Below are 19,190 nucleotides of genomic sequence, written 5' to 3'. Positions count from 1 at the left end.
AGAATCCGCCCTGCAGAATCCGCTGCGGAGCAACCCCCTCAGGCCATGCAGAGTCCGTGGGCTTTCGGATCTTTTTTTTACTTTCCCATATTTTAAGCATATTTATTCGTAGGAAAATACACACGTTTCTGCTGAAGAGAAGTTGAATGGAATGGGGGACAATATGCTAAATGTTATGTAGTAAGGTAAATTATGTACATTGTTATGAAACTTCTTACGTAGTTATTGCGTATTTTTCCGCAAGATGATAAAATAATAAATTGCCTCCGTCTGTGAGCAGACGATGGAACAAAAGGTGCCTGACCATCCGCGAAATGCAGGCGGAGCAGATTTTGCCCAGTCCGCCCATCCCTGCCTCCCCTGGGGCTGCAAACTCACCATGGCACTCACCACCCTGCTGACATAGATGGGGCTGTTCCGGCGGGAGCAGTCCTTGTCCTGGTTAAGGAGGAATTTGGGGTTGGTGTCCAGCAGCTGGAGGCAGATGTCCAGAATTCCATCTTCAAACTGGTGCAGGAGAAGAAAGAGAAGATGGAAGAGATGCATGGGGGCCAGCAGGTGACCTTAGACCAGGGAAGGGATAAGAAGAGGATACCCAGCTGTTCCTCAGAGCTGCCGGCGCTAAAGGGCCAAGCCAGCTGGGTTGCTAAACGCATCACTGGAATTGGTGTCTCTCTTATTTTCTCTCTAAAGAGCCCCTGTGGGAAGGGGGGTATGATCAGGACTGTGGCATGTGGGGAGGGGGCTTGATCCTTCCCCCCACTGCAAAAATTGCCCTCAGCCTGTATTTGATATGGGAGGGAGGCTCCCATGGTGGCCAACGGCAGCTTCCCTCCTCAACCAAATCACAGCGGGGGTGGGGGGATATTTGTCAGTTTTTCACCTGGTGCAAAAGTCTGGAATGACTTTGGGTGTTTCTGTTCTGATGAAGCCTTTGAAGAATTTTCAGGGGGTTCTATTTAGCTATCATGGTGAATAACAACAGACAAGCAGACAAACACAAATCCCAGTAAACAAAACCGTGGAGAAGAAATAAAGCTGTCTCTTTATCCATCTCCATCTACTGCCTTTCCATGAGATGCTGCTCAACACAATTCAAACCACGTGCTGCCCGTCTGGAGAGAAGAGGCTCAGTCCAACCACCTAAAACATTCCATATGCTACAGAGTGTTTGCCTCTTGTGCCCATCATTTCTACAGCACCACAAAGGCTTTCCAGGTTGTCCCTCAAATACAAAGAGATTTTATGTTATCTCTTGAGCAGGATGCAACCTGCAAGGTTCTGGGGACAATGAGGAAGCTGATTCACAAGCACTTAGCTCCAACAAGAGGCCTTTTGTTCAAGCCTGCCAGGAATGCACCTGAAAGTTACACCCACTCGCAAGATATTGGCCTGGCCTGCCTAGGAGGTGCAAGAAAGGTTTTGTCAATCATTTTAGGGATCTTCTGTATTGAGAGATGAAGGGGATTGAGATGGGGTGGTGGGACTGTCTATTGGTATAAGCAGAAGGTCACAAAGGCAGCAATGTTTCCAGCACCTACTTCTCCGAAAGGGACTGGCCCTCTATACACTGCCCTGAACTCAGACAAAGGGGACCTTTAAAGAATCCTTTCCCAGGTTTCAACCCCCCTTCCCAGCCCTGACAGAAGAACGTAAGATGCAGGACTGGGCCTTGCCCTGGGGGCGTCCAGCCAAGTCTCCTGGCCAGACAAGGAGTACAACCTGGGCCAATCCTAGCCAAGCTAGGACTGGCACTCTTTTTCCTGACTGCTAGGACTGGCACTCTGTACACGGCAGGCAGGAATTCAACTGATGAAGTTGATGATGGCCACCATCTTAGACAGCCTAAGAAGGGGCTTAGAGGAATTCAAGGAGGGCAAGGTCATCAATGGCTGCTGCCCACAATGGCTCTATGCTGCCTCTGCCTCTGAATCTCCGAGCTGGGGAACAAAGGTGGGAGAAGAGCCCAAGTCCTGCTTGTGGGCTTCCCAGAGGCATCTAGTTGGCCCCAGTGCGAAACCAGACGCTGGCCTGGAGAGGCCTGTGGTCTGAGCTCTTCTTCTGTTCCTCTGCTAAGCTTTCCCTGGCATGGGGAGGTAGTCAGGCACCCCTCTGTCAGGAGAGGAAATGCAGCATCTGACCACCCACCCTGCTATCTGCTGCCAAACGATAAGCAAAGTTAATGAGTGTGCAGAAGGGTCGATGGCTCCCCTGGCCAGAGGGGCTGGCTCAGTGGTGCTGTGGAGGCCATGCCTGGCGAGCTCAGAACTAGGCCTCCTCGGGGACACCCTCGCTTGGGATGCCACAGCATCTTTGGAGATGGGGGCGAAGCCGAGCCCATGGTCCGCCATGGACAGCCTGAAATGGTGTAAACCAAGAAAAAGCCTCCCTGCCACTTGATCCGCTCAACGGCTGAAGTGGTGCTCGGCTCCCCCTTTGGCAGCAAAAGCCCCGGAATGCCTGGCAAAGACTGTCTGGGAACAGGCTGGCCATCTCCTGGAGAAACTCCTTCTATGGGGGCCCCTTGACTCAAAGGCCTCCTGACACTGCCTTTGGCAGCTGCTGCTGCTGCTGCTTTAGTTATTCATTCAAGGCTCTGCAGCCTGAGGAGGGCAAGTGGGCAAAAGACAACAGGGTCCGGCACAGGCCTCCGTGGCGCTCTTTTCTGGAGAGCGCGCGCAGCCCCTGTCGTGCCTCGGCTGGAGCCATCGGGAGTGGCTTTTATCTTAGAGCCCAGGAAGAGTTGGGCAGCCTGACAGACGGCCGGGATGCTTCTGGCCTGTTTGTGCAGCATAGATTAGATGTTCGGCGAAGGCTCGGATAAGAGGGAGCGCTCCGTGGGACAGCCTCCCCTTTCGGGGCCCCACAGAGCGGCCAGGCCGGGGTGGGGAGGGGAAGGGCGCACGAGGCCTCATCAGCCATGATGCAGTTCCGCCCCGTAAAGCTAGTCATTCTCCTGCTGCGCCAGCCGGGGAGGGGAGAGGGGGCTGTCGGGCCGCCAGCCGCCAGGCATTCCACCTGCCCACTTGGTACTTCTGCCTGGTAGCAGGCATTCTCCCCTGTAAACCACCCACGCTGGCGCAACCTTTTGTCTTCTGTGGATCCCACAACCTGACCTCCCAGCTGCCGCTGCCTGATCCACCACATACTCACGTGGTTCCCCGTACTGATGAGATATTTCTGATATCTCTGGTTGGCAGTGGGGCGAAGTGGGGCAGAGACACTCTCAGCAGTGGGCAACAGCTCAGCCCAACTGCCTTTGCTGCAGCAGCTGCCCCAACGCTCTGCCCCGCACCTGGCCCTCAGAGAGCTGTCCTGATCTAGCTTTGGGGGGATATTTTTAGAAAGCGACTTGGTCTCCGTCGCTCCCAAGGGCAGGGCTAGAACTGACGGGTAGAAACTGCACGGAAACAGTTTTTGGCTTAACATTAGGAGGAACTCCCTGACAGGGAGAGCTGTTCGGCAGTGGCGCAGGCTCTGCCTCGGGGGGCGGTGGGTCCTCCTTCGCTGGAGGTATTTAATGGATGGCCCTCTGTCAGGGATGCTGCAGCTGCACCCTGTAGGGCAGCGCCAGCACTGAGCAGGGGGTTGGACTAGATGATCTCCAAGGCCCCTTTGAACTCATGATTCCACGAAAATGCCATTAATATGCTCGTGCACGCAGTAGCGGGTCCTCTGGGTTTCCGCCTCCTTTCTCAGGTCTCTAAAAGTTCAGCCTCTGAGCATGGGCGGCCTCTTGACTTTGCTGCGCATGACCCAAACCCGGGCACATGGAGGCAAAAGGCCAAGGCACCCCCCCCTTCCATCACTCCTCCCACCCCACAGACATCCCTACCCAGACAGTAGATAGTGCCTGCGTCTGTACAGCATGGTGCTTGTGGCACTGAAGCCTCGCCCCAGACCGCAGGTGTCCCCCGGGGCAGCAGAGGACAGCTAGTGGTGAAGGCTGCAGTCCGCTCCTCATTGCAGAGACACAGCTGGCTGCTCCCCTGCTTGCCTGCCCATAAAGACAGGCAGGCAGGCACTCAAGAGAGGGGAGAATCCAGAGACTGGGAGGACACACCATGCAGGAGCGAGAAGGAGAGGGAGCAAGGAATGCATGGAGGAGAGGAGGCACCGGCATGTTCTCTTTTTCAAATCAAGAGCAGCCCCCAGCTTTCAGAAGAGCAATGAGCAGGAGGGCGGACAGAGGGAGGTCTGACTGATTTTTTTTTCCTCCCAGGCATTTTTTCTGCACCCGCCCCACCCCGCTTTTCCCTGGAAAAAGTGTAGAGGTCCCCATGTCTTGCTTGGGAAACAGTAACACGTATATTAATTCTGGGTCTTCTACTCATTATGTATTTCGGATGAAGCCTTACTGCTGCCCAAGCTGCCCACAGGAATGAGAGGAAGACAGGGAGACAGAATGTGCTTTGCTCTTCTTGAGTGGGTGTCAGAAGCAGCAACTCCCATCAAAGTATGGATTCAGACATGAAAATGACATCGAGAGGGGTAAATTGGATGATGCCAGATGGAGAAAGAGCAGCTGGGATGGTTAGGGTGACCTAAAGAGAAACTATTTTGCTTCTTGGTGCTTTACAAACCAATACATTAGGTGGCTAAGGCTGTAATCCTATGTAAGTGCCATTGAACTCAACAGATTTACTTCCAAGTGAACAGGCATAAGATAAGACTGTTAATTTAGGTTAACAGAGAACATGATGACACAAGAAGAAATGAATGCCAGTTAGTTTAGTTTGGCGTCTGAAAGGAATTTCCCCAGAATCACATTGGCTCAGACCTGATGTTTGTTTGATTGATTGGTCTGCTTTTTTCTTTGGCCTGGGACACTGTTTATGGTTTGAGCCTCTGCCACATTTATTATCTCCCATTGATACGATTTTTTAAAAATTCAAAGAACTAAGAGGTAATTTAGTTACCATTCCCCTGCCATGCTAATGGGTTGTGACTATTTTATCACCTTACCAAAAAAACCCAAAAAACTTTTTGCTGAAACCTGATAGCAAGTGAACTGCAGAAAATGTGGCTATTTTGGCACCATCAATGGCAAAATGTGGCAAGATTTTGTTAATTCCCAAACACTTGGCTGTTATCTGGATCAATGTGAGATAATATGATGACTTTGATTGATTTTAGCTGTTTTTATTCTTTTTCAATGTGTGCATTTCTCTGTTGTCATTACTGGACAGATAGGAGAACTCTGGTTTTTTGGTGGGATAAATATTTTCTACAGTTGAATGTTTGTGCTTCAATTTTTGTGGTCTGGCATATGGCCAAAACAAATAAAACTGAAACTGAATAAGCCTGTATAAGTGTGCCATCAGTAACTCCCTATTACAAAAAGAAGAACTGAAGTGGATGGAGAACAACCTGCTCAAAGCCAGACAATGCGCCCATGGAAAAGGCAGGATGTATGTATGTATGTATGTATCCCCTTCATGGATCACTGCCTTGTTGTGGCGAAGGGGCTTGCATAACTCAGTGAAGCCATAAGCTATGCCGTGCAGGGCCACCCAAGACGGACAGGTCATGGCAGAGAGTTCTGACAAAATGTGGTCCACTGGAGAAGGAAATGGCAACCCACTCCAGTATTCTTGCCAAGAAAACCCCATGGAACGTATCACAAGGCTAAAAGAGATGACGCCGGAAGATGAGCCCCTCAGGTCGGAAGGTGTCCAATATGCTACTGGGGAAGAGAAGAGGGTATTTCCAAGTAGCGCCAGAAAGAGTGAAGCGGCTGGGCCAAACCCGAAAGGACACTCAGCTGTGGATGTGTCTGGTGGTGAAAAGAAAATCCGATGCTGTAAAGAACAATATTGTTTAGGAACCTGGAATGTCAGATCAATGAATCAAAGTAAGCTGGAGGTGGTCAAACATGAGATGGCAAGATTGAACATCGACATCTTGGGAATCAGCGAACTCAAATGGACAGGCATGGGCGAATTTAATTCAGGTGACCATCATATCTACTATTGTGGGCAAGAATCCCTTAGAAGAAATGGAGTAGCATTCATAGTCAACAAAAGGGTGGGAAAAGCAGTACTGGGGTACAATCTTAAAAATGATAGAATGATCTCAGTACGAATCCAAGGCAAACCATTCAACATCACAGTAATTCAAGTCTATGCCCCAACCACTGAGGCCGAAGAAGCTGAGGTTGATCGGTTCTATGAAGACCTACAACACCTTCTAGAACTAACACCAAAAAAAGACGTCCTCTTCATCATAGGGGATTGGAATGCTAAAGTAGGAAGTCAAGAAATCACCGGGATAACAGGCAGGCATGGCCTTGGTGTACAAAATGAAGCAGGACAAAAGCTAATAGAGTTTTGCCAAGAGAACATGCTGATCATAGCAAACACTCTTTTCCAACAGCACAAGAGGCGACTCTACACATGGACGTCACCAGATGGTCAATATCGAAATCAGATTGATTATGTCCTTTGCAGCCAAAGATGGAGAAGCTCCATACAGTCAGTAAAAACAAGACCTGGAGCTGACTGTGGCTCAGATCATGAGCTGCTTCTTGCAAAATTTCGGCTTAAATTGAAGAACGTCGGGAAAACCACTAAACCATTCAGGTATGACCTAAATCATATCCCTGGTGAATATACAGTGGAGGTGAGGAATAGATTTCAGGGATTAGACCTGATAGACAGAGTGCCTGAGGAACTATGGACGGAGGTCCGTAACATTGTTCAGGAGGCAGCAACTCAATCCATCCCAAAGAAAAAGAAATGCAAGAAAGCAAAGTGGCTGTCTGAGGAGGCTTTACAAGTAGCTGAGGAAAGAAGGGAAGCGAAAAGCAAGGGAGAAAGGGGAAGATATACCCAACTGAATGCAGAGTTCCAGAGAATAGCAAGGAGAGACAAGAAGGCCTTCTTAAGTGAACAATGCAAAGAAATCGAGGAAAACAACAGAATGGGAAAGACTAGAGATCTCTTCAAGAAAATTGGAGATCTCAAGGGAACGTTTTGTGCAAAGACGGGCATGATAAAGGACAAAGAAGGCAGGGACCTAACAGAAGCAGATGAGATTAAGAAGAGGTGGCAAGAATACACAGAAGAACTATACAGGAAAGATCTGAATGTCCCTTATAGCCATGATAGTGTGGTCACTGAACTTGAGCCGGACATCCTAGAGAGTGAAGTCAAGTGGGCCTTAGGAAGCATTAGTAACAATAAAGCTAGCGGAGATGACAGTATTCCAGCCGAGCTATTTAAAATCCTAAAAGATGATTCTGTTAAAGTGCTGCATTCAATATGCCAACAAATCTGGAACACTCAACAGTGGCCACAAGACTGGAAAAGGTCAGTTTACATTCCAATTCCAAAGAAGGGCAACGCCAAAGAGTGTTCAAACTACCGCACCATTGCGCTCATTTCACATGCCAGCAAGGTGATGCTCAAAATCCTACAAGCTAGGCTTCAGCAGTATGCGAACCGAGAACTACCGGAAGTACAAGCTGGGTTTAGAAGAGGCAGAGGAACTAGAGATCAAATCGCCAACATTCTCTGCATCATGGAGAAAGCAAGAGAATTCCAGAAAAACGTCTATTTCTGCTTCATTGACTACGCTAAAGCCTTTGACTGTGTGGATCACAACAAACTGTGGCAAATTCTTAAAGTGATGGGAGTACCAGACCACCTTACCTGTCTCCTGAGAAACCTGTACGAGGGTCAAGAAGCAACAGTAAGAACCAGACATGGAACAACCGATTGGTTCAAAATTGGGAAAGGAGTACGACAAGGCTGCATATTGTCACCCTGCTTATTTAACTTATATGCAGAGTACATCATGAGAAATGCCGGGTTTGATGAATCAGAGGTCGGAATTAAGATTGCTGGGAGAATTATCAACAACCTCCGATATGCAGACGATACCACCCTAATGGCAGAAAGCGAAGAGGATCTCAAGAGCCTCTTGTTGAGGGTGAAAGAGTGCAAAAGCTGGTTTGAAACTCAACATTAAAAAAACGAAGATCATGGCATCTGGCCCCATCACTTCCTGGCATATAGAAGGGGAAGAAATGGAAGCAGTGACAGATTTTACTTTCTTGGGCTCCAAGATCACCGCAGACGGTGACTGTAGCCATGAAATTAAAAGACGCTTGCTCCTTGGGAGGAAAGCTATGGCCAACCTAGACAGCATAGTAAGAAGCAGAGACATCACCTTGCTGACAAAGGTCCGTCTAATCAAAGCTATGGTTTTCCCAGTAGTAATGTATGGCTGTGAGAGCTGGACTATAAGGAAGGCTGAGCGCCGAAGAATTGATGCTTTCGAATTGTGGTGCTGGAGAAGACTCTTACGAGTCCCCTGGACTGCAAGGAGGTCAAATCAGTCCATCCTAAAGGAAATCAACCCTGAGTGCTCATTGGAAGGACAGATACTGAAGCTGAAGCTCAAATATTTTGGCCACCTAATGCGAAGAGAAAACTCTCTGGAAAAGACCCTGATGCTGGGAAAGACTGAAGGCAAAAGGAGAAGGGGACGGCAGAGGATGAGATGGCTAGATAGCATCACCGATGCAATGAATATGAACTTGAGCACGCTCCGGGAGAGAGCGGAGGACAGGAAGGCCTGGCGTGCTATGGTCCATGGGGTCACGAAGAGTCGGACACGACTGAACGACTGAACAACAACAACATGTATGTATGTATTTGATTTCTGCCCCACCTTTCTACCCAAAAAAATGGCACTCAAGGTGGCTTGAACCCATGTCTCTAGATGAAACTTGTTCCCTTGTGTCATTCCATCCTCCAAAGGCAGCTGCAATATGGATGGGTATCTGGCTGGGTGCCTCCTATTCTCTGCATATCGTTCGCTTGAATCTAGATGATGGGATTGCACCTATTGCCTCACTGATGGAGAGTAGTTTAGATGGCCACTTGCTCTCTACCAGCAATGCAGTTCCATGATGAGATGATTCACCTTTCCACGGTCTCACCAGACATTCAATGGAGCTGCCTTCAGACTCGCAGATAACCCCAAGGGAGGCTCATCTCTTATGACTCTGGATGCATAAAATGTCATGTGGAGGCAAAATCTGGACTCCAGCCAGCGCTGGTATGCAAGTTATGCAGCATTTTCCCTGATCGCATCTGGGTTCAATGATTGACAGCAAGTTCACTGATGGCCTAAACTCCACGGTTCCTCTGTATATACAGGCCTCAACTTCCTCTTCCTCACCCACCCAGCCCTGAGAGTTCCAGTGTCAGCATTTTCACATCCAGAAATGAGGCCTTTCCATGAAGTCAAAAAATGGCACAGCTTTCTTTGTGGGATTATTTCTTTGACCATGAAAGGTCCTCTTAGTAGATGAGCATAACTCGTAATGTTTTTTTTGCCTGGTTGAGATTAATTTCAGTGGGGAGTTTTATATGTGATTTTTAAAATATATCTTATAGTTACCACCCAGCTCATCAATATCAACACCTCTGAATAAGAGATAAAAGCAAGGAATGTTCTGATACTTTGAAATGCCTGCTCCAGAAGGTAACAAAATCACGTAGATCTACAACTAACCATGATGGTGAATCCATTTCCTCTTGACTTTCTCTAAACGTTAGAGTCTAAACCAGCCTTCCCCAACCAGGTGCCCTCCAGATGTGTTGGACTACAACTTCTATACTGCTGGCTGGGGAGTCTGGGAGTTGTAGTCCAACACATCTGAAGGATGGCCAGTTGGGGTAGGCTGGTCTAAACCTTAGCAAGTTTAACCAAATTAGTTAACCAAATTAATCAAAAGGCCTGTCTATGCTTTTTAATCTACCTTTGCCCACTCCAAGATCGTGCAATGGGCAAGTTATATCTTTCAATACATAAAAATAAGCTTCTGATGCTGGGGGCAATCCAGTTATTTCTCCTAAGTCTTGTGCTAATAGTCATAATGATAATAGGAACCTAAGAAACCCATGAGTGGGTGCACGGAGGGAAGCAGTGCTGGGGATCCTTCTCCCTTAGAATGCAGTCCTATGCATGTTTAGACAGAAAACGGTCCTACAATTCCCAGCATGCCCCAGCCAGCTATGCTGCCTAGGGCATGCTGGGAATCGCAGGACCTTTTTCTGTCTAAACATGCATGGGATTGCAGTGAGTCTACCTTCTCACTGCCATTGTCACCAACCGCTCTTGCTCCTCTCCCCTTTCTCATCATTGCCTGCCAAGCACGCAAGTGGTAGCAGAGAACAGGTGAGCAAGTTGGCCGCAGCATCGGCATCTGCTGCTGCTCCTTCTCACCACCACCGCCGTTGTCTGGGCCAGAGCGAGAGGCAGGATAACAAACTGGCTGCAATGGTGAAGAGGAGGAGCAACGCCAGGGGGCTCTGGTCAGTGGGCTCCTGCTGGAGTGTGGTCCCTTGGCAGGTGCCCACCACTGATGCCAGCCTTGGCCAGCTGGACCCTTGGTCTGATCCAGCAAGGCTCTTCTGACATTCTTATGAATGAGCAAAACAGTGGACAAAGCCGTTGGAGAGCTGAAGTTCAAAAGCAGGCCAGGTATATGGATCTCCTGTCATGGCATCGTTCCCTGGGCACAGGCACAGCTGCTGTTTCTTGCTCTTGCTAGAAGGCATCTCTGTACCTCAAAGATACACATCCATAGTTCAGCATCTAAGGGAGCAATCCTATCCGGATCGAGAGTCGCTTCGGAGCCCGGGGGTGACTGCCTATCCAGAGCAGAGCGGGAGGAGTGGTGAGGAGCGGATCTCCTCCTCGCTCCCCCTGCCCTGCTTTCATAGCTAGACAGCCAATTTCGGCTGTCTAGCTGCGGGGCCTCGGAACACAGAAAGCGCCGGCTGGATGACACCTAGGATGTGTCGTACTGGCATTTCCGACCTCCCTGCCCCGGCTTGCCCCTGGGAACGCCCCGTTTTGCTGCTCAGCACTGCTCTTCCAAGTGTGGAGCACAGGGCCAATCTGCGCTGCCTATGAGGCGGGAGGGAGGAGGGGTCACTTCTCCAGGAACCGACCTGAGAGTGCGGGCTCCAAGGTCGGTTCCCAGGAACCAACCTATCCTATGGCCATCTAGCCGCTGACTAATGGCCATAGGATTGCGCCCTAAGGCGGATAGTGCTGTATGTGCTAGGGCTCAGGAGAAAGAATGATCTGACTGAAAAACCATGAAATTGTCCGATTAATTCTAGGCCAGATGGTTTTGTGAAATGGCCTTTGTTTCTTTAAATCATTCCACTCACTCTTCAGCAGGTTTACTTGGGAGTAAGTTCCACTGAACTCAGTGGGATTTACTTTTGATTAGACATGGCTAGGATTGCATTGTTAATCAGTGATCCCCCTCCCCTACCCCCCCAAAACAGCATGGGAGCCCTTTTAAACCTTTGGGTCTGCTTTTGAATAAAGCATCTTTAAGTTCTTTGCAAGAAATTCTTGTATATAAAAAAGAGACATCCAACCATAAAAAATGCTTTTCCTAGTAGGTCAGGTTTTAAAATGGGGTTGAAAAGAACAGCACATGATAATTTAATATTTTAAACAAGCTTCAGTCACTGTCCTTATTTTATCACTGTACATCTCAAATAAAATGAGCTGCTGGAGGAATGATCCACCCACTCTGTAAAAGCCTGTGCTTTTCTGTAGATATTCAACTACTGTCCACTATAATGACAGCCCGCAGTGGGTGGCAAAGGAAACGCATGCAACTTGTATGGGGGTTCATCACACGGAGCTTTTATCCTGCTGTTGAGATGGCTCTGTCACAGAAGTTTGAGGGCTCTTTAGAGGATGCCGTTACCCTCCGGGGTGTCTCCTGCAATTTCCCCCAGCCTATCTCCTGTTTTGCCCAAATGCATTAATTATGGTATTTTTTCCAGCCCACAGAACAGGAGCGCCATGACCTCCCCATGAAATTCTCCAATAGTGGAAGAAACTGCTCTGTCCGCCTGCTGTGGGCATTTGTTTTCAGTTGCTGGGTGCGTGCACAGAGGCATTGAGGATGGGAGTGGGGTGTGCAGGAGCAGATTTGACAGACGAGGGGGCAAGAATCCCCCACTAATTGCAACTTCTGCCTCTGCTCAAGTCTTGCTGAGGAAGGACTTTCCTCAGTTCCCAGGTGTCTGCCATTTAAATGCTTGAGCACGTTTCTCAGTTGGAGGGAGAAGAGGGTAAAATGCCTCCCTGGAATCATAGAATCATAGAATAGTAGGGTTGGAAGGGGCCTACAAGGCCATCGAGTCCAACCCCCTGCTCAATGCAGGAATCCAAGTCAGAGCATCCCTGACAAATGGCTGTCCAGCCTCGTCTTGAAGGCCTCCAGTGTGGGAGAGCCCACCACCTCCCCAGGTAATTGGTTCCATTGCCGTATTGCTCTTACAGTCAGGAAGTTTTTCCTGATGTTCAGTCGGAATCTGGCTTCCTGTAACTTGAGCCCATTATTCCGTGTCCTGCACTCTGGGATGATCAAGAAGAGATCCTGGCCTTCTTCTCTGTGACAACCTTTCAAGTACTTGAAGAGTGCTATCATATCTCCCCTCAGTCTTCTCTTCTCAAGGCTAAACATGCCCAGTTCTTTCAGTCTCTCTTCATAGGGCTTTGTTTCCAGTCCCCTGATCATCTTTGTTGCCCTCCTTTGAACCCTCTCCAGTTTGTCTGCATCCTTCTTAAAGTGTGGTGCCCAGAACTGGACACAGTACTCCAGATGAGGCCTAACCAGTGCTGAGTAGAGGGGAACTAGTACTTCCCGGGATTTGGAAGCGATGCTTCTATGAATGCAGCCCAAAATAGCATTTGCCTTTTTTGCAGCCACATCACATTGTTGGCTCATATTCAGCTTGTGATCGACGACAATTCCAAGATCCTTCTCGCTCGTAGTGTGGTTGAGCCACGTATCCCCCATCTTGTAACTGTGTATTTGGTTTCTTTTTCCTAGGTGCAGAACTTGGCATTTGTCCCTATTAAATGCCATTCTGTTGTTTTCTGCCCAGCACTCCAGTCTATCCAGATCACTTTGAATTTTGTTTCTGTCTTCCAAAGTATTAGCTATCCCTCCCAATTTTGTGTCATCTGCAAATTTGATCAGCATTCCCTGCACCTCCTCCTCCAAGTCATTAATAAAAATGTTGAAGAGCACTGGGCCCAGGACTGAGCCCTGCGGTACCCCACTCATTACCTCTCCCCAGCTTGAGAAGGTCCCATTGATAAGCACTCTTTGAGTCCGATTCTGTAGCCAACTGTGGATCCACATGATCGTTGTTTCATCTAGCCCACTTCGAGCTAGTTTGCTCATCAGGATATCATGGGGCACTTTGTCGAAAGCTTTGCTGAAGTCGAGGTATATGATGTCTACAGCATTCCCACGGTCTACAAGGGAGGTGACTTGATCAAAAAATGAGATCAGATTTGTCTGGCAGGACTTGTTTTTGACAAATCCATGTTGGCTTCGAGTAATCACGGCATTGTTGTCAAGGTGCTTCCAGATGGATTGCTTTATGATCTGCTCCAGAATTTTCCCAGGGATTGATGTCAGACTGACTGGTCTGTAGTTCCCAGGTTCCTCCTTTTTACCCTTTTTGAAGATAGGGACAACGTTAGCCCTCCTCCAGTCATCTGGCACTTCCCCGGTCCTCCATGATTTCTCAAAGAGAATAGACAGCGGTTCTGAGAGTTCTTCTGCCAGTTCCTTTATGACTCTAGGATGCAGTTCATCTGGCCCTGGAGATTTGAACTCATTCAAAGTAATGAGGTGTTCCTTGACCATATGCCTGTCGATCTCAAGCTGCAATCCTGCCCCTTCAGCCTGTACTTCGCCTTTGCCAGGGGGGTCATAGACCCTCTTTTGGGAGAAGACTGAGCCAAAGTAGGAATTGAGCACCTCTGCCTTTTCTTTGTCCTCTGTTATCATTTTGCCATCCTTATTTAATAGCTGAACAACCATTTCTTTCCTCTGCCTTTTACTATGCACGTAGCTGAAGAAAGCCTTTTTGTTGTTTTTAGCATCCCTCGCTAACCTCACCTCGTTCTCCGCTTTAGCCTTCCTGACGCCATCCCTGCAATTCTGTGCTACCTGCCTGTACTCTTCCTTTGTTACTTGGCCTTCTTTCCACTTCCTATATGTGTCCTTTTTTGTTTTCAGGTCATCCCTAAGCTTTTTGTGAAGCCACATTGGCTTCTTCTGTTGTCTTCCACCTTTTCTTCTTGTTGGAATTGTTTGTGATTGTGCCTTGAGAATTTCCTTTTTTAAAAGTTCCCACCCATCTTGGACTGCTTTTCTCGCTAGCATTGCTTGCCATGGGACCTTACTGATCATTGTTCTGAGTTTATTAAAATCAGCTTTCCTAAAATCCAGGGTACGCGTTTGAGTACACTCGGCTTTTGCTTCCCTTAGAACCAAGAACTCAAGTACAACATGGTCGCTTTCCCCCAGAGTTCCTGTAACTGCTACTTTATCCACTAAGTCATCTCTGTTGGTTAGGATCAAGTCAAGGATAGCCGATCCTCTAGTTCCTTCCTCTACTTTCTGTAGGAGGAAGTTATCCGCCACACAAGTCAGGAATTTCCTGGAGGGGCCATGTTTTGCAGAATTTGTCTCCCAACAAATATCGGGGAAATTGAAGTCCCCCATTACTACTACATCATGCTTCCTTAAAACATTGGCTATTTGCTTTTCAAAAGTTTCATCCTTGTCTTCTCCTTGATTGGGTGGCCGGTAGTAGACTCCGACCACCAGGTTCCTTTTATTCTTTGCTCCATTTATTTCAACCCAGATGCTCTCGATGGGGCTACCAAGCTCCTCCTCCTGTATTTCTGTGCAGAGATATGTATTTTTCACATACAGTGCAACCCCGCCTCCCTTTCTGTTCCTCCTGTTCTTTTTGAACAAGTTATATCCTTCAACTGCTGTATTCCAGTCATGAGAGTCATCCCACCAAGTCTCAGTTATACCTATCAAGTCATAATTTCCCTCCTGTATTAAGAGTTCAAGTTCGTTCTGTTTGTTTCCCATACTCTGGGCATTAGTATATAGACATCGAAGACCATGTGCTTCATAGTCTGGCTTTCTTCCTACCTGTGTCTGAAGACTATTATTGGACGCTATCAGAGCTGTTCTCTCCATTGCAGTGCATGCGCCTACGTCCATTGTTACCCCCAACATTACATCTCCCTTCCCCGTAGGATTCAGTTTAAAGCCCTCCTGATGAAGTTCTTCATGCTGTGGCCAAACACATTCTTCCCAGCCTTTGTGAGGTGCAACCCATCCCTAGCCAACAGCCCATCTTCCAGGAAGTATAGCCCGTGGTCCCAGAATCCAAATCTCTCTCGTCGGCACCACCTTCGTAGCCAGTCATTCACCCGGAGTATTTTTTGTTCCCTTTCTATCCCTCTTCTAACTACTGGAAGGATGGATGAGAAAACTATCTGGGCCCCAAAGTTCTTGAGTTTCCTTCCCAAAGCTTCAAAGTCTGACGTGATCTCTTCGTAGCTCCGCTTGGCGGTATCATTTGTTCCCACATGGATGAGAAGAAAGGGATACCTGTCAGTGGGCTTTATGAGTGCAGGCAACCTTTCAGTCACGTCTCTAATCTGTCCTCCCGGGAGACAACATACCTGGCGAGTCCACGGGTCTTCGCGACATACTTGGGTCTCGATCCCACGCAGCAAGGAGTCTCCCACTACTACCACTCTTCTCTTCTTCTTCTTGTAGGCCTGGGTTTCATCGCCTCTGTTTGACTGACCTTCAGCCTCTTGCTCACTCTCATGCAGGTTCCCCTGTGATTCTTCCTCTGCAGGCTGTCCTCCAGTCTCATCTGCAAGTACCTGGAATCGGTTCCACAGCTCCACCGCTTCCACTGGTGCAGAGTGTCGTCTAGTTCTTCTTCTCCTAACTGTCACCGTTTTCCAAGGAGTATCCTCTACTCCATTTTTCTTCACCTCAGCATTTCCCACTGCCTCATCTTGCTGTTGCTCTTCAAGCTTCTGGTCTGCCCTTTGCTGCTGTAGTTCCCCCATTCTGTCCAAGAACTCTTCGTGTTCTCTTATTCCCCGGAGGGTTGACAGTCGCCGCTCCAGTCCACTTACTTTTTCCTCCAGCAGCGTGATCAACTTGCACTTGTTGCAGGTGTAGGCCATGTTGTTCTCAGGCAAGAAAACAAACATTGCACACACCTTGCAGGTCACCACCACTGGAGAGTCTTGTCCTTCCATAGCCTCTTTTCCCTTTTTGTGTCTAGCTTTGTGATTGTTCTAGACTAGCCTGTGCCTGCTCCTCTACTCAGTAGAGGTTAAAAGCAGAGTCCCACTGGTGTGGAAGTGTGTGTTACAAGACAAATAAATGAAAAAAAGTTAGTAAAAAAAAATAAAATAAAATAAAATAAAAAAAATGTTAGGGGCCTCCCCCTTGACCTCCCCTGCCGAACTCCCCTGGCCAACTCCTGTTTGCTCCCGCTGTTCGCTCGCTCTGCTCGCTCGCTCTCTGGGAGCTTGCCTGCTTCTGTAGTCCCTGGACCAGCTGGAGCAGCTTGCTCTGCTCTGCTCTGCTCAGCTGGGAGGCGGGAAACAGACTGAAGCTTCCCGCCCAGTCAGCTGCTGGGAGTACTCAGGCCACACCCCTCCAATTCAGTTGGAGCTCTCAGAAGCTCCTGGTGAGCTCACAGCCAGTCAGAAGGATAAAGGGCGGCCCCCTGGGCTTCCTGCAACCCACTTACCTCTTAGCCTCTGTCTCCTTTGTCTCCTTTGTCTCTTCAACCACTGCAACTCCCCTGGCCAACTCCTGTTTGCTCCCCCTGTTCGCTCGCTCTGTTCGCTCGCTCTCTGGGAGCTTGCCTGCTTCTGTAGTCCCTGGACCAGCTGGAGCAGCTTGCTCCAGCTGAATGAAGGTAGACACATCTGATCCCCCACCCCACCAAGCTCAGAATCAACGTCCTCTGTTGATTCAGAGCACTCCATTATGTTCAATGGGGCTTACTCCCAATCAAGTGTGCAGACTTACAGCACAATCTTACATTTTATGTCTACTCAGAAGTAAGACAGAGGTTTCTTGGGTGCTGCAAGAAAAGAGTACAGCAGAAGTTAAGCTATGGAAACAAGAACCCCAGCCCCCATTCCTTTGCACACATGCCAGGGAGGGAGGAAGGCACTCCCTCAGTTCAAACCACGCGTCTGCCGTGTAAAGGCACAAAGAAACTGAAAGCTGGAAGCTCTGGAAAGGATGTGGATTTTTGCAGGGGTTTTGCTTAATGTAGAAACACCCATGGTGGCAGCCATTTTGAAACCCCCCAGATTCAAAAAGCACTTCAGAAGAGGGCTTCCTGGGAAAAAACAAAATACCGGCTGCTCCAGTTCCCTTGCTCAGAAAAGTCCCTTGACCTTCAAAATATAACTGAAACAAAACAGCCGATTAGGAGGTGGGTGGAACTGCTTAGAAATGGACCAGTTCAGTACAGCCGTAAAATGGTCTTGCCAAAAGGGCAGTGCAGGGCAAGAGATAAACTCACATCCCAAAATGGGATGGCACAATTAACAGGAAAAAAAGAGGGAAGAGTAGGTGTCCCAGGAGTATCCCTCGCATTGGTGGGTCGTTGTTGAAAACGTGCCCTCGAGGAATACATTTTGAAATATGCTGGGCCTACAAATAAATCCTCTTTTGGCACCTAGATTCCTCCCTCTTTTTTTTCTTTTTGCAAGAGATAAACTCACCTGCCCAAAGTTCCATGGGATGGAACAGATGTAATCCTTTGATCCCTTGTAGATATGACCATGCTGAGTCATCACGTATTCAACACGCTCCTCTTCGTTTTCCAGAAAGACGGAATCCGCTGGGCAAAGAAGAGAAAGCACAGATGCAGCCACAGCCGAAAGATGGCGGAACACCTGGGCGAACAGGCATGGGAGACATCTCCCAGCCACATCTAGAGGTGAACCAAGGGTGCTTCCAGATGAGGCTTTTACTGTATCACCACCCTGACTGATACGGGGAATTCTAGGGAGATGTCCTCTCCCACTGGTAACCCTCCCATGTTTTCCCACCACTTCTTCCATCCTTTTTCTTACCAGGGAAAAACCATTAGGGAAGAGAAGATCGAATAGCTGCACGAGGCCTTCTGATAGTTAGCACTAGGAGCCTTCTCTCTGGAAGCAGTCGCTTAATGTATGTACAATGCCTAGAGCAGCATTCCCAACCTGGAGCCCTCCAGATGTGTTGGACTACAGCCCCCATAATCCCCTAGCCAACTAGGGGATTATGGGGGCTGTAGTCCAACACATCTGGAGGGCTCCAGGTTGGGGCAGGCTGACCTGGAGACTTCTATTTTATGAGATGCTTAACAAAGGCATCTGGTCAAGGAACACCTAATTACTTGGAATGAGTTCAAATCTCCAGGGCCAGATGAACTGCACCCTAGAGTAATGAAGGAACTGGCAGAAGAGCTCTCAGAACCGCTGTCTATTCTCTTTGAGAAATCATGGAGGACGGGGGAAGGGCCAGATGACTGGAGGAGGGCTCATGTTGTCCCTATCTTCAAAAAGGGCAAAAAGGAGGAACCTGGGAACTACAGACCAGTCAGTCTGACATCAATCCCTGGGAAAATTCTGCAGCAGATGATAAAACAATCCATCTGTGAGGACCTTGAAAACAATGCAGGGATTTCCCGAAGCCAACATGGATTTGTCAAGAACAAATCCTGCCAAACAAATCTGATCTCAGTTTTTGATCAAGTAACCTCCCTTGTCGACTGTGGGAATGCTGTGGACATAATATACCTTGACTTCAGCGAAGCTTTTGACAAAGTGCCCCATGATATCCTGATGGGCAAACGAGCTCGAAGTCAGCTAGATGAAACAACAATCCGGTGGATCCACAGTTGGCTATAGAATCGGACTCAAAGACTGCTTATCAATGGGACCTTCTCAAACTGGGGAGAGATAACGAGCAGGGTACCACAGGGCTCAGTCCTGGGCCCAGTGCTCTTCAACATTCTTATTAATGACTTGGATGAGGAGGTGCGGGGAATGCTGATCAAATCTACAGATGACACAAAATTGGGTGGGATAGCTAATACTTTGGAAGACAGAAACAAAATTCAAAGTGATCTTGATAGACTGGAGTGCTGGGCTGAAAACAACAGAATGACATTTAATAGGGATAAATGCCAAGTTCTGCACCGAGGAAAAAGAAACCAAATGCACACTTACAAGATGGGGGATACGTGGCTCAACAACAGTACAAGTGAGAAGGATCTTGG

At 48.4% G+C, this 19,190-nt stretch overlaps 1 protein-coding gene across 4 annotated transcripts in view; it reads right to left on the bottom strand.

Annotated features, from left to right (window-relative positions):
* TGM2 (transglutaminase 2) overlaps positions 1 to 19,190 on the bottom strand; it is an 86,883-nt gene that overhangs the window by 26,215 nt on the left and 41,478 nt on the right. For 3 of the 4 annotated variants that reach the window (XM_084854584.1, XM_084854586.1, XM_084854587.1), the window contains 2 exons: positions 17,647 to 17,765; positions 379 to 507 (listed from right to left, as the gene is read on the bottom strand). In XM_084854584.1, the coding sequence (XP_084710710.1) occupies positions 379 to 507; positions 17,647 to 17,765 (248 nt within the window). Of the gene's footprint in view, positions 1 to 378; positions 508 to 3,153; positions 5,814 to 17,646; positions 17,766 to 19,190 lie in introns of those variants that run through there. The other variant, XM_084854585.1, reaches the window with a different exon arrangement.

Source organism: Heloderma suspectum, chromosome 4, assembly GCF_057233095.1.
Source record: "Heloderma suspectum isolate Gila_16-S chromosome 4, 16-S_ref, whole genome shotgun sequence".
NCBI classification, from domain to species: Eukaryota; Metazoa; Chordata; class Lepidosauria; order Squamata; family Helodermatidae; genus Heloderma; species Heloderma suspectum.
This window is presented reverse-complemented; position numbering and strand designations above follow the sequence as displayed.